Source organism: Numenius arquata, chromosome 9 (genome assembly GCF_964106895.1).
Source record: "Numenius arquata chromosome 9, bNumArq3.hap1.1, whole genome shotgun sequence".
Classification (NCBI taxonomy): Eukaryota; Metazoa; Chordata; class Aves; order Charadriiformes; family Scolopacidae; genus Numenius; species Numenius arquata.
Genome location: NC_133584.1, coordinates 5,686,509 through 5,702,809, shown reverse-complemented (window position 1 = coordinate 5,702,809; position 16,301 = coordinate 5,686,509). Strand labels below are relative to the sequence as shown.

At 42.9% G+C, this 16,301-nt stretch overlaps 1 protein-coding gene across 1 annotated transcript in view; it reads left to right on the top strand.

The window, feature by feature from the left end:
• Positions 1 to 16,301, top strand: part of LOC141468464 (uncharacterized) — a 198,983-nt gene that overhangs the window by 122,729 nt on the left and 59,953 nt on the right. Inside the window, exons 6-7 of the mRNA XM_074153557.1 lie at positions 7,557 to 7,679; positions 13,452 to 13,577. Of these exons, the coding sequence (XP_074009658.1) occupies positions 7,557 to 7,679; positions 13,452 to 13,577 (249 nt within the window). The remainder of the gene's footprint in view (positions 1 to 7,556; positions 7,680 to 13,451; positions 13,578 to 16,301) is intronic.

The window sequence follows — 16,301 nt, the reverse complement described above, 5'->3', positions numbered from 1 at the left end:
TAACCATGCCTTTTAACCAATCTCTTATCGGACGTGACATGCTCCTTTCAGTCGGGTTTGCTGAAGCTATTCCATTAATTAATTCTGTTGTAGCAGCCTTGCCTCAGACACCTGTGACTTACTGAAATCTAAGAAAGCTTCAGTAGCGATCGGAGCTAACCTGGCTGACTTTGAACCGGAGCAGACAATGGATGCTCATATAATCCATCGGAGGGGCCAGGAAAGGGCAGAAACAAATAGCTGAGGAGCAAAAATAAAAGCCTGGGAGCGTTAACAGTTCAAAATGACCCAGCTGGCTCGGCAGGAGCACATTTATCTATGCTGAAAGCTATTTCACGAAGGTGTTTTAACATCAGGTTCTAGTAGACCACTCAAAAGAGCTTGTAGCATATTTATGTTTTTTTGTGAAGCATAAAAAAAAAAGCCCTAGACCAGGAGTTTTGCAATTTGAAATCTCACAGCTATCAAAAGCTGCTCTTTTCCCTCTTTGCTGCTCAGTTTGGTTCAATCAAACAGAAATACGCTTTCTATTAAAATGAGCAGAAATTCTGCTTTTTCATGTTGAATCTTTGGCTTTGTTTTTGACTAGACTTTAAACTTGTATTTTCTTCCTAGAGTCAATACTAATGTCAAACTTCCTTCATTGTGGAAAAATTGGACAAATATTTTTCAAACTACAGGAGTTTCAAAACTCCTCCCATGAAACTTTCAGACCCTGAAAACCACTTTAATGTTAGTAAAACATGAAAGATCATTTAAAAAACTTCTTCTGCAAGAGCACATTATGTCATGCTTAATGGTGAGTATGTTTGTGAGTGGATTCACACTGGTTGTCAAATTACTAATGTTTTAAAACTCAAGACTTGGGGAGACTATGAGAGTTAAAAGAAACTGTGAGCTGAATCTGTCATGAATTTATCTACTTATAGCAATAGATGTTCTCATTTTATGTTTCGCTTTTATCAAAATAATTTCTGACTTTTGACATCGGCTTATGAATGGCTGAGAACCAAGCCTGTTTCCCTTCCTTCCCTTAAGTATATAAATTATTTAATTTAGAAACACACTACATTAATGTGTAAAATCTGCCATGTAGATTAGCGGGGAAAGACCATATGATATTTTCACTTCAAAACTTGTGTGAGGTTTAAACATCCTTTGGAACGTATAAAAGAGACTAATCACGGCGCCGTTACAAATAACAGAAGGGAAAGCACTGTCGTACATCTTTGTTGATTTTAAATATCGTGTTAGATAGCAAACAATAAGGGAGTTTTCATGTCAGATGTACTAAATGATCTGCAGCTGAAGAGACTGGGAGAGCCAGTCAGGGCAAGGGAGTGGTAAACCAGATTTTTGTTAATTTATTTCCAAAGAAATGTTTTGAGTTGAACAGTTTATCCACTTGTGATAATTTAAATGTAGCTACTTAGGGTTTCACATTGTGTTTTTTTACATAAGATCCAATCTTCCCTTCCCTGTTTCTCTGCAACCATCGTTACTGGCTAATCCTCACAATATTGTGTGTGGAACAGCAACCCACAGAGCTCTCTGGGTGAAGAAGAGACAAAGCCTTGGTTTTACTGAACTTTAAGATAATGCTGCAAAAAGTAGATCGTGCTTCCTCTTTCTGGTCGTAATTTTTTATAAATGATTACTGTAATTATTTTTAACTATAATCTGACTTTAAAACCATCAGCATAAACCATCCTCTAAGTAAATACCAGGAGGGATTTGTGTTTCCCTGCCTCTGCTGGTTGCGTCCTTTCTGCCGTGACCAGGGGGGATTGTGGTGACTGGAAAAGGGTAATGTGCCTGTGCCATTCATTCCAATTTTATGTAGTATTTCTTAGGCGTCTGGTAAAAAGGGTGTAGTTACGCTTCTGTGAAAGTCATTGGGGCCAGATCCGCAGATGGTATTGTGGGGGTTTGGGTCCCTGTCTGCAGATGGTTGTTCTAGCGTGTACCCAGAATGTGTTTCTTACATCGGCTCAGGCTGGGCAGAAACGTCTTCATCCATATCGAGTCTCCAGTGCTTGCGGGGTGGGTGATACTCACAACTATTTGGTCTCTGCCTCTTTTCATATTGTTCTTTCCTTGCTAAAGTAAAGAGTTGTTGCCAAAGCTAAAAAATGATCCTCAAATGATGAGGATCTGGTTCTGGTTTCTTTCTCCAGCAGTGCCTGGGCACTGTGAGGAGGAAATTAGTTCTCTGCTTGTCTATCAGAAAGTGCTGGCTTCAAACAGTTATCAGTCCGTGCGTGCTTTTACAGTCAAGGGAGAGGAAGCCTGTTTGTTTGTCACCCAGAAGAAATGCCACTGGTTCTGTGGAGGTGGCTGAGAGGGAAACCTTGCTCTGCCTCCCTGGGCCTGCTTGGACCTCGCATGGTGCTCTTGCCAAAGTGTCCTTGGTGTGAATGCCCTCCCTGGGATGTTTGTCCCATCATTGGCTTGGCCAGCCCAAGGAAGGGAACTCAAGTCTGCCTTAGAGGCTGTATTTTAAATAGCCTTATGCCTTTCATTTTACTCAAAATGTGCAAGCAAGAAAAGTGTGTAATAAACTTAATATTAGAAGACCATTTCATCTTGTACTTTCAGAGCAGCTGCACACACATGCACAGGAGGAAGGCACGTGAAAAGCGACAAAAGTTACAAATAATGACCTTGTGAGGAATGCAGTGGTTTAAAACATAAATTGAGTTAGAAAGAAAAGCAGACCTGCCTTTCAGTATTTCTGGAGGCACTTTGAGACCTGAAGTGGCAGTTGTGCTGCACCAGAGCCCAAATATATGCATGTGCCTCCAGAGGGTAGACGTGGTGCTGAGGGACATGGTTTAGTGGTGGTTTTGGCAGTGTTAGGTTAGTGGTTGGACTCAACGGTCTTAAAGGTGCCCTTGCAACCTTGATGATTCTATGCATCATTGCAGACTTATAGGAGAGGAGGTGATGCACTAATCATGAGATTAATCTCTGCAGAAATTGCTAGACAGGTTCCTCGGGAAAAAAGAATTTAAAATTGAAGAGGGCTTTGGATTGCATGAAGTGCCTGTCCGGTGGTTAAAACAGGGACAAACATTTCTGAGTCCCTTCAGAGGCTCGTGACCCTTCAGGTGTTTGTTTTATGCAGGTTTCAGGATGTTCCTGGTTTGTGGTATAAGCACAAGTGCTTTTGGGAGCACCAGCTCCTCTCTGGAGATGTGTGAGGGGTGGCTGCAGCCTGCTCCTGACCTGCAAGTGATGCTGGGGTGTTGCAAGTGCAGAACTTGAAAACTGGGGGCTGAAAAACAGCTCACCCACTCACAACTCTGTCTTGCACAATATAGCCAGAAAAGTGGGGAAAGATTATAAAAATGGAGAGGACGCTGCAAACGCTCAGTCCTGCTGCCATCAGAACTGTTGGGTTTGTCTTCTTTTAGGGTTTAGTTTTGCATGTTGTTTACATTTCTTAATGGTTTCAAAAGCTAAGATGTTTGTTAGTAGGGAATTGATCTGGCAACATCTTGCTGTTTTTTCCTTTATAAAAACATGATTATAGGTTCACTAATTATCTGTGTTTAACACTGCTGTCAGTTCATTTTTAAGGAACAGATTGATCATAGCTGTTCCTAAACTCTTTGGTTACGATATGAGAAGAGCCATTGATGCGATGATCCTGAATTCCAAACAAGCAGTCACACAGCTCTGTGTTTAAACAGATTTTGGGCAAGGAAATCATGCTGTTGCCAACGTGGGGGCAAACTTTGTTGAAGATTAGCAGAGACACTGTTCAGGGGTATAGAGAACTTCAAAATCTAACTTCATCAGTAGGACCTGCCCTTGGAAAGGGCATGTTGCTGGCAGTGGGTTGTGTGTTGGAATGCTACATCCCCTGTTCCCATCTTCGGGACTTGAGATGTGCATCCTTTCGGGATGGAGAAAAGGTCAGTGTGCAGTTGTGATGCACAGAGCTCAGTCCAAATGCACAGACCTCAGAAGCATGAAGAGCTAAAAAAGGTGCATGTCACGGTGGCTAAAATACTTTGCATCTTGGATTGACTTTTGGCTTGTATGACTGAGCATAAGGTTGTTCCTGCCAAGTTGTTCCTGATGAAAAGTGGGTAAATGGGGACACAATCCCCTGTATGTTCTGGAGTATGTGGTGGGGCACGTGCTGCGTACGAACAACATGCAAAGCAGAGATGCCTTCAGTGGGGAATCCCATTGAAATGCATCTCTGAAGTCTTCCGGAGGTGAGAAGGGAGGATATTCACATCCCGACTCTGCTCTATTCACCCAGCAGCATAATCCCCTCCACAACATAGCCTTGGGCCAGCACACCCTTCTCCTTTCACTTCTCGCCTCTCATCCCAGCAGATTGCTCTCCCTCTGTTTTGTGGGAATGCAGTCACTTTCATAGCAGTCTGACTTGCGATAAGTAGGTCATAAATGGCTTGAAATTCGGGTTATTCAGAAAAGCATCCTAAATTGTAACTATAGAAAGTTGAGCACATAGCTGTTTGAGCTTGATCTGCAGTAGAAACTAATCTAAATTTAATTAGTGTATTGTTAAACAGATACCATCTTCCATAATCCCATAATATTCTAGAATTACAATATAATAACTTTATATTTCTAGAATATTTTTTATATATTTATAGCTTCATGATTCTTGAATAATGTTATATTTCTATAGTTATTCCCATGGAGAAAAAGAAATGTCTACTTCTGTACCTATAACAGCATAAGCTGTTGTTTTCTTGGTATATATGTCCTTTACTAGTAGAGTAATTTGAATGTAAAAGTCCAAATAGGTTAGACTTTTAAAACTTTCAAGTGCATTTCAAGCATTTAGATTAGTGTCTACTTTGCAGACTGCTTCCCAGACAAAATAATTAAGGCATTTTTCTTCTGTAACTGGGGGAAAAGCTGTTTCCTGGCCTTGAGATGTAGGAGACATTACAAGGCGACTGCGCGATGCGTTTTTCTTGATTATATCTGTAGTACGTGAAGGAATCTTTCAACGTATAATCCTTAAAGTATTGATCTTGCAGAGAAAGCCTTGAGACTGGAAGGGATCGTCTGTCATCAGACTTGCTGCTCACATGGCGTCCTGGGAAGGTGGTGGTGGGGCTGCGATGCAGACTGGTTGATCTTGCCTCTGTTTTCCCCCCAGTTGCCGCAGGGAGTCTCGGGTTGGGGTTAGGTATAGCCCCTATATACAAGTACTTTAGGGTCTTTAATTTTTCATTTCATTATGTTGCCTTTCAGCAACGTAATTGCCTCATGGCCTTTCGGGATGTGCCACCATGAGGGAAATGCTGTTGAAAGAAGAGCCGCAGCGGGTGCCAGAGCTGCTGGGTGCAGAGCTGCCCCCTAAACCAAGTCACTTCTTTAAATGTTCAAATCGAGACTAACAAACAGAGCTAACTCCAAGTGCTCGTTTTTATTAGCTAGACTATTTTTTCTCCTTTGTCAGGCTGATAGCCTAACTTAAAAATGTATTTGGTATATTAGAGAAATTCTGCAGCTGATTGTAGCCTATAAAATTAATATACTGAAGCTCCCAGTATTTGAGTTTATTGAGGTATAAAAACTAGAAGGTGCTGTACTATATAGTTCAGCTGCTTCCTTGTTATGTTTTTCTGAGTCCTTTTGCTTATTTTATTTCTGTGATATCAAGACAAATAGTTTCCTCGTTTTGATTTTGTCCTGGCATTTTTCAGCAGGCTATTTCTTAACAGTATAGAATTCAACAAGATGAATAACATTTTCTGTTTACTGTTTACATTAAAAAAACAAAACTTCTGTTTAAAAAACAAGAGTATTCCAGATGTCTCCAGGCAGTAGGAAATGTACATATTATACAGTCTAATAAAACAGCAAATATAGCAGAAGGATTAAAAAGTGGCGCACATTTGCAAATGGTCTGAATTTAAACACTAGTCAACACCAGGACTTCATTTTAGGTGAGTGAAATTCACATGTGAAGTATTAACATTTAACTTTATAAATACATTTCCTTAGTACCAGGATGTTGTGCGTTTCCAAGTCATCTTTAAAACTTCCTTTTTCATTTAATTTTGATTAGATTTTCTGAAGCGGAATAAACATAAAAGCATTAAAAAAAAACATAAACCATGAAAGCTAAATGCAAAGCAGATCTATCAACAGCAAAAATATGAAAGCCAGACCCCGTGTTCCTTAAGTGCAATATGGGGGTGAAAAAAAAACTCTCGTCGCAGCCACTCTTTTATTTCTTTAAATCCCAGTTTCCTCATCCACATCCACTTGGGTGTACAAATCCCTTAGGTGATTTGAGAACGTGATCTAAAGAGCAGTTAAGTCAATGGGAGTCTCTAATGTTGAAAGGGGGGTTCCTTATAGATGCCCATTGCAGGAGGGAGGTTTGGTTTTGGCAAGAGGAGAATGTCTTTGGCAGTCAGGATAATTTGGTACCAGCATCGCCCCTGGGTGAGATGCAGAGAGGTGGAGTTGGAATCCCTGAGGGCTGTTAAGGAAAGGACAGACAAATTCTAGGCAAACATCTACTGGGTGAAATTATATCAGGGTATGGGCTAACTGACCCTTATTTCCAATGACTTCTGTGTTGATCTTTAACGTAATGGTGTCAACATGCCAATCAAATGCTATTTACAGTAGCCCAGTGTTGCTGAAAAGGTGCAAAAACTGCTTACATGTTACTTCTGGAAATTCAGTTTTGTGGGTCTGTTTTAAACCTTCACCTGTTTACTTAAACTGGTCTTGATCTTTATTGTCCATCATTGTCCATCATTTTCAGCTGAAATGTTACAGCTGCATTCTCAAGCTGGGTTAGTGCTAATTTCCCTCTTCATTTGACTGAATGTAATCCCCTAAAATGTGAAATAGGGAAAGATACCTGCTTAGGTTTGGAAAAGGCGTCATCAGGAAATCACATAATTTTTCTGGGAGGTCATATGAGAAAGTTTAGGTGAGCACAAGGTTGCCCAAGGGATAGAAGTCACAGAAAATGTGGCACAAAATCATCATTCTTCTTAAATGTAATTTCTAAGCCCTCTACGTATTCAGTGGTTGAAAATGGGCTGTTGATTGAGAGCATGGGCTCTGCCCTTGCATGGCTTTTTTCCATTTATGCCAGTTGTACATCGTTGTACCCTCAAGAGCACCTGCTAGTAGGATTTTAAGGCATGATGCAAAAGGAAATCTTCATATAGCAAATTTTAACAAAAGCCAAATGTTTGACCGGTGGTACCTACAAGCTCAGATGTGTTATCTCACCCTCATTCTTTCCTTGTATTTTTCTCTTGGTCCCGAGGAAACAGCCATGTTGCAGATCACTCTAATCAACAAGGGCTTCAGAAGTGGAAACTACAGAGGCAGCGCCTGCGGGAACTTTGAAAAACACCATAAAATTTCAATTTTCTTTGCTCTGTTTACAGCACAGAAGGGGAGTAAACAAAACCCCAGTCTGAGTGTAATGGTTGCATTATGTATGAGCTACGTGCCGTCCAGGAGAACCAGGATGTGTCTTTGCTGAGGCTGTCTTGTAATTCTGGTCGTCTGCCTTCTTTTTCCAGACGTGGACGAGTGCGCGGTGGTGAACGGTGGCTGCCAGCAAGGCTGCGTCAACACGCACGGCTCCTTCTACTGCCAGTGCCGGGCGGGATACAGGCTCCACGCTGATGGGCGCACTTGCATAGGTAAAGAAACGGTAACAAGCACTCCCCGTACTTCAAGACATGTTTTTCTCTGCTAAACCTCTCTTTGCTTCAGTGCAAAGGCTTGTAGACTTCCCCAGTCTGAGTTTTGACTAATTACCAGAGGATAGCGTTATCCCTTCCGGTTCAAGCAGCTTGCGAGAATTCAGGTATTTCCAAATTTGTTCCTTTTTTTTTTTTTAACAAAGCAGTGATGGTGTCCCGTGAAAATTTCTTTTGTTTTGCAGCCAATTTCTTGGATGCCAATCAAAGAAATAAAAGGAGTAAATAAAAGAAGTAGAATCTTTGCAACTGTGCTACAGTGAGCAGAGCAGATGCCAATCAAAGAAATATGGGGTCTTAGAATCACAGAATTGTCTAGGTTGGAAGGGACCCTTAAGATCATCTAGTCCAACCATCAACCTAACTCTGATAAAAAAACTATCACTAAACCATGTCTCCAGGCACTATGTCAACCCGTCTTTTAAATACCTCCAGGAATGGTGCCTCAACCACTGCCCTGGGCAGCTCATTCCGAAGCTTAATAACCCTTTTAGTGTAAAAATTTTTCCCAATATCCAATTAATTCACAATGAAAACCGTTTTCCCAATCCTGAACGTTTTTTCTTAGCGTGGCATCCCCCTGCACATTGCAGCCATGCCCTGGACTTTTCTATCCCTGTTACTCTTCCTCTTCCTTAGTCTTTTTGCCTGTTTTTGCTGAAGAGGTACAAAGAGCAGACAGTGAGATCTCCTGCCCGTGGGTGCCCGGCAGAACTGTCCTTCCAACCAAGCAGTCCATGAACTCAGCTTGTGTCTTCAGCGATGAAGACAAAATAAAAGCTTGTGGTTGCCACCCTGAAGTTGGGTTTAACCTTAGAGTAGGTGAACATCTCCGTTAGGCTGCCCAGGCTGGGAGCCTGTAGGCTTTCCCAGGTGGTGGCAAGAGCAGGGGCAGGAGAATATCGTTAACTGGGTCGATGAAGTAATAAAATAAAATAGACTGTCCTTGTCTTGCAGTTAAATCAGTACAAAAGTCAAGTTGTTGAATTCTGCAAAAAGGATTAAAATGTTCTGTAATTTGTGAAGAAGAAAAGGATGTCATTTGTTTAAATTTTTAAGCCTGATTTTAGGTAATATGAGAAGAACAGTCAAGAATGGTCGGACCACATCTGCAGAATAATTTTGCTCACAGTTTGGTCATTGTCTGGGTTCTTGCACAAAGTCCCTTGGTTGTGCTTAACATCAGCCAAAATATGTCATCAGTCATTTCTGGTATTATCACAGCAATAAATTTACGGATGCAACTAGAGCACCAGTGCTCAAGCTGCAGGAATAATGTTTTTTTATTTAAAGAAATTACCCTTTTAGGTTTGTTGGTTTTACCACATACAGAGACTTTCAGTGCTAACTGTAATTAAAAATACGATGAAGTCTCAATCTTTTCTTGATTATCTTAGTTGGAGAAGGAATAGGTTCTAGGAAACACACTAGGAAACGCTAGTGTGTGAGGAAAAAAACCAAACAAAAAACCCCATAAAACCAGAATGCTTTGTATTTAACTAGAAATACTAACGGTTTTGTGTGAATTCAAAGAAAAGAGAGAAATTCATCTCTCTGACCAGGGAAGACCCAGAAGTGAAAGATGTGGTGTCTGACTTAGGTTACTCTCTCTGAATAGTCTCATTTTCAACTGTGATGGAGGGGGAATTTTATACAAAAAAGGACTAAAGTGGCTTTACCTGTGTAATATGTGAAACCTTCTGTGGACATAGAATAGTAAGGTTTTCTTGTGGCACAAATAATCTCAGTTTGGGGTTGTCCTAGCTGGGAACGTTATCAGAAAGCGAGTTTTCATTTCACAAATGTAAGTATTCACAAGAAGTTATTAAAAATACTTAATAGAATGTTCAGTTCTGTTTGCAGTATCTCAGAAATTATCAAGGAGAAAGAGAAATAAATCCTAAGATGAGAAAGAAGAGCAAGTTTCAGAGAGAACTGCTATCAGGATAATGGATACAGACAATACTGAGCAGAGGATATTGAGTTCTGTTTCAGCTGTTCAGACAAGACACCAAAATAAATGGATATAATAAGTTCTCACGCATTGGAGAACAAGACAGTTACTAATTGATGAGGAGAGAGAGAAGCATTTCATATAAACCAGCAATCTGGGAGCGCCTAACATTGGAATTTGGGCACTAACTGCTTGCACTGACTGTTGGGGATGGAGAGTTTGCCTCTTCTGCTGCACCAGTTTATACATTCAGTTTTGAGAATCATCCGATCAAGAAGTAAACCCAATAATGCACATCTCTTTTGACCCGGTGCAGCTAAGCAGAACATCTAGCATTTCAAATAGGGCTTGCATTAGCAATGATATTTCTTCCGTTGATACTCTAGAAGCTGTAACGATCTCTCCCACATACTAAGAATAAGAAGGAACTACGCTCTGGAAATGAGCTGTTTATGGAAGGTGATTATCTCAGCTGCAGAAATAAGAAACAAGCATCCCTTTAGACAGGCTTTTCAGATGAACCCAGCCCAGATTTCTGTTATGTTCGTTCTTTCCATGTTGTCTTTTTCTTTTTGGCAACCTTACGTTTCTGGGAGCAAAAGTGCCAAAATCACTTGAGGGGAAGCAGATTTTTCAGCCTTGATGGCTTGGAAGTCTCCCATACATAAGGAAGTGGATCTGTCTTCTTATAAGATATTCAGTCTATATCTGAAGAGTCAAAAAACCTGGGATAAGCTGCTTTCTGGAGTGATCGCATGGAAGGTTACTGAACTTCTGTCACAAGCTCTTTCCAGTGAGTCCAGTCCTCCTACCTCATCATCACAGTGTGTTTGGGATCCTGACTCACCGCCGGTGGTCCATCCCTCCACCACTAGTATGAGCCTCAAAATACTTGGTTTGAAGAAATCTATTTCTTGTTTGTCATTCCTCCTACTCTCATGAGAAATTTCTGCTTGTACTCTAAAGAAAACCACCTCCAAAATGGGTTGACTTGTTCAATGAAGCTAAAATACTTTCTTCTTGAATCCTTTGATGATCTCTGCACTGCTAGAATCCCATCTTTGATTTCAAAGCTCCTTTTCTTTCTTAGCTTTTTGGTCCCACAAATTTTGCTTAATATTGACTTCATTTTTAGATATACGTGCCAGACTGAACATTCACTACAAATTAAGTAATTAGAATAACCAATGTCCAATTTTTTTATTTTGTTTTTAATGCCTTGATTATGTTAATATAATGAATTTAACTTCATTAAAGTTTAACCAACTGGTGTCTGGAAAGCAAAAACTCAGAGAACATGTTTATTGTAGTATCGGGCTGTGTGTTTGGGTTCATGTACACTCATTGTCTTTGCTGGAATTTATTCTTGTTAGAACTCCTAGAAGTGAAAACAGAGTGCAGTCTTTAGAGCCCGATTCATCTCTGGTGCCAGCTGTTACCTTTGATGTCTGCCTTATGTAGAAAAGCTGTTGAGATGCGGGTTTTTATGGGGGCTTTTGCACACTAAGGCTCTTAATAGAGGAAGTAATAAAGAAAATATCTCCACAAATCTATAATCTAAGTTCTTTCACACAAGTACAAGCACAGTACATCTGAAGTCACATTTCGTGTTATTGATAAGGTTGGATTTCAGGTAACGGAAAACAAAGGTTTGAAGAGACAGCATTTTCTATCCCCATGGTTGCTGTATATACATCTAATGATGGCTTCATACTCTTTTTATTTTTTTGTACAAATATGAGAATTTTTATAAAAAACTAATGGATTGAGAAACTTATATTTCTCAGCCATGGACAGATCCTTGTCTTTCCTGCGTGATGCCTCCCACTGCTGTCCCCCTTCCTGCAATGCTGCCTCCCTCGCTCAGCATCACCAGGCGTTATCCCCAGCTGTGCCTCTCAGGACCCAGCACCGGGGCTGGTTTTCTACCAAACTTCAAGAGTAAATCTTTGAAAGCAGAGGGTATGCCGTATTTCTGCCTGCACCCCATGCACGTGCTCAGACCTCCAGCCCCAAACCCCTTTACAAAAAGTGGGATTAGACTCATGATATGCCAAGTCTCTCCCTTTTTCTGATCAAAGATGCTTTGCCGGCGCCTGGCAGCGCAATTCATCCTGTTCCTTCCCCGGCGGCTCTTCTCTTTCAGTCTGGCACCTCCTCGCACGTAGCCTGTGCGATGCCTCGGCAGCAGGCGTGAGAAACCTGGCAGCAGCAGTGGCTCCGGAGTAATCCTTCTTTCCCCAGCCACCGGCACAGCTCCGCGCCAGGCTGGGCTGCACGGTCACATCGGGGCAAGTTCACCCCCGTCCCCTTCTGGCTTCGAAGCCTCCAACATTCTCGGTGCGGCAGGTTGCTTCTTATCTCCCCTTACATCCAAATTGGCCTATGCCCAGAAAAAGAGGGAGAAAGCGACACTTCAAAAAAAAAATCGAGATGTACGTTCCATCTTGGAGCCGATTTAAGGTGTTTTTCATGTTCTGAAATATTTTCATCTTATTTGAATATTCTTGCTGAAAAATGGGTCTTTGGATACAAATGTGGAGCAAGGAGGAAGCTTTGAGCATACGGGGTCTGCTGTGTCCCGTGTAGGAATCGAGCCGCTTTCATGTTCGGTGGGTGACGGGGTGGGAAGTTTGCAGACGCAGGTGGAGATCAGGCCAGTGGTCAGCGAGGTGTTTCCTGGCTACTGCTGTGTATGCATCCATGATAATGTAAAAATTTGCTTTTCTTTTTGTCTTTCTAACACCTACTTGGCTGCACAAACAAAGTATTTGCTAATTAGTAGCACTGGGTGAAATGAGTCCTACAGCAGCTTTTGTGGCTATTGTTTTCTTAACGTCTGTTACAGATAAATGAATTAATGTTAATATTCCTAAAATAGACATCAAAGCTCTTTGCTGACTTTATTGGGTCCAGAGTTTCGTGCCTTCCATAAAGGACCAAATAGCCTTCCCAGCTCCTCATGGAGAACGTAATACATCCCTGCTGTTAAAATATATATAGCTGCAGTCACGCACACGCTCACACGTACGTACGCACAGCACAATAACAGGTTCAAACGATCTATCTTCTTTTTATATGCAGTGTGCGAATAGGTGTGGGTGGGTGTTAACGTATTTTGGCAGGAGGAGAAATGTTTCTCCAGAGGCTGGGGGTATATTTTGAACGAAAAAGAATATTAATTTGCCTGGGTAAAAGAAGCAGCATCTTCAGAGAGGTACTAAAGAGCCTCTTGTTCCTTGTGGTTTACTTTGTAAGTCCGTCCTGCGGAGCTTGTGCCTCCTGTCGTTTGCAGCTTCCTATGCGTGAGGCTGAGGAAATCAGCCTGAAAGATGATTATTCTTTTTTTTTTTTTTTAATCAATGATAGAAGGGACAAAAAAAAAAAAACAATGGGCAAGTGCCAGTGGGGCCGCTTTGTTTTTTTGTTTTTTTTTTCCCCTTCGTTACCTCAGTGGATTCCTGAGTGCTTTGCTGCTGTCAGATCAAAGGGTGGCTGCACTTCAGTCAGCATCACAGCTCTTAGATCTCACCTGCCTCTCGCTGGAATCACGGGCTTTGGCTGACGTGGGACGCTGTGTCAAACAAGCACCAGGAAATCAGGGGGGAGTAATCGCTCGGGGGGCATGGGGACAGGTGCGTTTACACCTCGCTGTTCAGCGAGGTTTGCGTATTTTTACTGTCATTTATGTGTTTAAAATAGGAAATAAGTTTCTGGGGTTGTTGACATGCGTTCCTTCAATGCTTCCTTGGCTCCAGCCGTCAATTCCTGCAGTGTTAACAAGGGGGGCTGTGAGCAGGAGTGCCTTCAGCTCGGTGAGGACCGCTACAAGTGCCAGTGCCACCCGGGCTACCAGCTGAAGAGGGATGCCAAATCCTGTGAAGGTAAGTCCTGCGCTACCTGCCTGGAGACACGCACTGAAAGCAATTTAAAAGACCCCAGGACAGAGCGTCGGGTCACTGTATTCATTCCTATTTCACCCTGCTTGCCAAAAGCAGCTTTAGGAATCCCTTATTAACAGGATTAAAATGCCATGTGTTTGAGGTGTGAAGTTCTCGTTGATTCAGAGCTTCGAATGAGATTTTGGCCTCATAGACTCCTGGCTGTTCATCGCACACTGGTGATGATGACATAGGTTAGGAACTTAATTGTGGTTTAATTCTAACATTTTATTATTCATCGAATTGTATATAGACTTGGCCTGCATACCATGTTTTATTCTACATAAAGCCTTTTCTTTATCTGCTTTTGGCTTATGTTGCTGCTAATGGCAGTCTGATTCATTCATCCTCCCCTTCAGGTTTCTGAGCAAACACTCTCACAAGCAGAACAGAAATCCTACCTTTGGGTTTGATCGTTGTTTTTTTTTCTTTCTCGTGTATCTTAACATATTCATCAGTTTTCAAGGCAACCCCCCCCCCCTTCCCCAACACAAGCGCACACACATGGTACCCTTGAATATGCCAGAGAAAGATAGGGCCAAATTTATGGATTTATTGCACTAAAATTCCTGTCACAAAACCGTTTCCATATGGCTCCTCTTCTGCTCAGAGATTTTATATGCTGTGTATAAAGTGTAAGTAAATCCTGCTGTTCAGCTTGCTTCCAACTCACGCTGTGTGCAGCGAGCACTTGGCCTTGGCTTTTGGCCTCCCCAGGCCCTGCCCTCCGCAGAGACTGGACTCGCTGAGCTTCAGCGAGCATCTGCAGCTCGCCGCTCCTCCGTCTCTCACAGGGTGGCCACTGTTTGTCCCCGGGATCACAGAATCACAGAATTGTCAGAGTTGGAAGGGACCTCTAGAGATCATCTAGTCCAACTCCCCTGCTAAAGCAGGGTTGCCCAGAGCACATCATTCAGGACTGCATCAAGGCGGGTCTTGAAAATCTCCAGAGAAGGGGACTCCACGACCTCCCTGGGCAGCCTGTTCCGGGGCTCTGGCACCCTCACCAGAAAGAAGTTTTTCCTCATATTTGAATGGAACTTCCTATGTTCCAGCTTGTGCCTGTTGCCCCTTGTCCTGTCACTGGAAACTGCTGAAAAGAGTCCAGCTCCATCCTCCTTCAACCCACCCTTCAGGTACTTGTAAACATAGATAAGGTCTCCCCTCAGCCTTCTCTTCTCCAGGCTAAAGAGCCCCAGCTCTTTGAGCCTTTCCTCGTAAGGGAGATGCTCCAATCCCTTAATCATCTTTGTTGCCCTACGTTGGACTCTCTCCAGTAGTTCCCTGTCCCTCTTGAACTGGGGAGCCCAGAATTGGATGCAGTATTCCAGTTGTGGCCTCACCAGTGCAGAGTAGAGGGGGAGAATGACCTCCCTCGACCTACTGGCCACACTCTTCCCTATGCAGCCCGGGATTCCATTGGCCCTCTTGGCCACAAGGGCACATTGCTGGCTCATGGAAAGTTTGCTATCCACCAGGACTCCCAGATCCTTCTCCTCAGTAGTGCCTTCCAGAAGATCCATCCCTAAATCCCGGGGTAGTCAGGAAAGTGTCAGAAAAGGAGAGCGTTATTGGGGAGAGGGTGTCAGAGACCTTCCTCCACTGATCTCCAGAGCATTTCAAGACCTCTCATGGCTTCTCCACTGCCTCTGGTACTTGAGATGTCCTTGGCCAAGCCAGCTGGATGTGCAGACCCCTGCGTAAAACCTTGGTGGTTTTTTTTATGGTGTTGTGGTGAGACAGGGGTTGGATCAGCAGGATCTCAGTGTGGCAATGCTGGGTTGGGTGGGAGTTGTCCCTTGGGTTGTAATGGAGCAGATCAAACCTTTGTGTCTCAGCTTAGCAGCAAAAGGAGCAGGCTCAGTTGCCTAATTGGTGGGGTTTTGCCACCACATGGGCAGCTGTGGCCGTTCGCTCCCTCACATCGTGGGGCTGATGAGGGTCAGCCACACACCAAAGGCAGCAGTTCGTCACCAGCCAGTAATTACTGAGCGGTGGAGAAGGGGCAAGGTCAGCTTTGTCTGCAGTTGAGACCTTATCTGGAGTTCTCATGTACACCTGGTTACCTGGGTTCAGGGTGGTGTAAATCAGAATATAATAGCACAAACTCCCCAAGAGGACAGCTGTGGTCAGAGGAAGGAGAATCTGTTTTGCAAGGGAGCTCAGCTGGTAGAGTGAAGACCGAGCAGGATGCTTTTCTCCCACAAACACCTTAGCAAATAAACACTTGGGAGAGAAAAGCGCTAGTTAAGCTGATGGACAAGATTTTTACAGGAACAAATGAGCATAAAGTGGCCATGAATACATTTGGATTGGCAATTAGAGGTGTTTTAAGTAGAAAAGGTGTGAGAAGGTGAGCCTGGCTGCTTTTAATTTCCAACTAGAAAGGATGGCTGCTGTAGTGCTAGTTTGGACAGAGAAAATACGGCACCATGAGGGTATTTGCTGCAGCAGGCATAGCTGTACTGCAGATGTGAAGTCATCCTCGCTGACTCCTTGGGAGCTAATGCTGCACTCTGTAGCCCTGAAAGTCCATAGAGAAACACCCAAGCCTAGTAGGTTGGTGCAGCCTTGCAGTGTGGAGGCATACTGATGGGATGGAGTGGTGTGGCATCAGACAAAGTGGTGGGATAGCTCCTCCAGGGGTGAGATATGAATAGAAGTGGT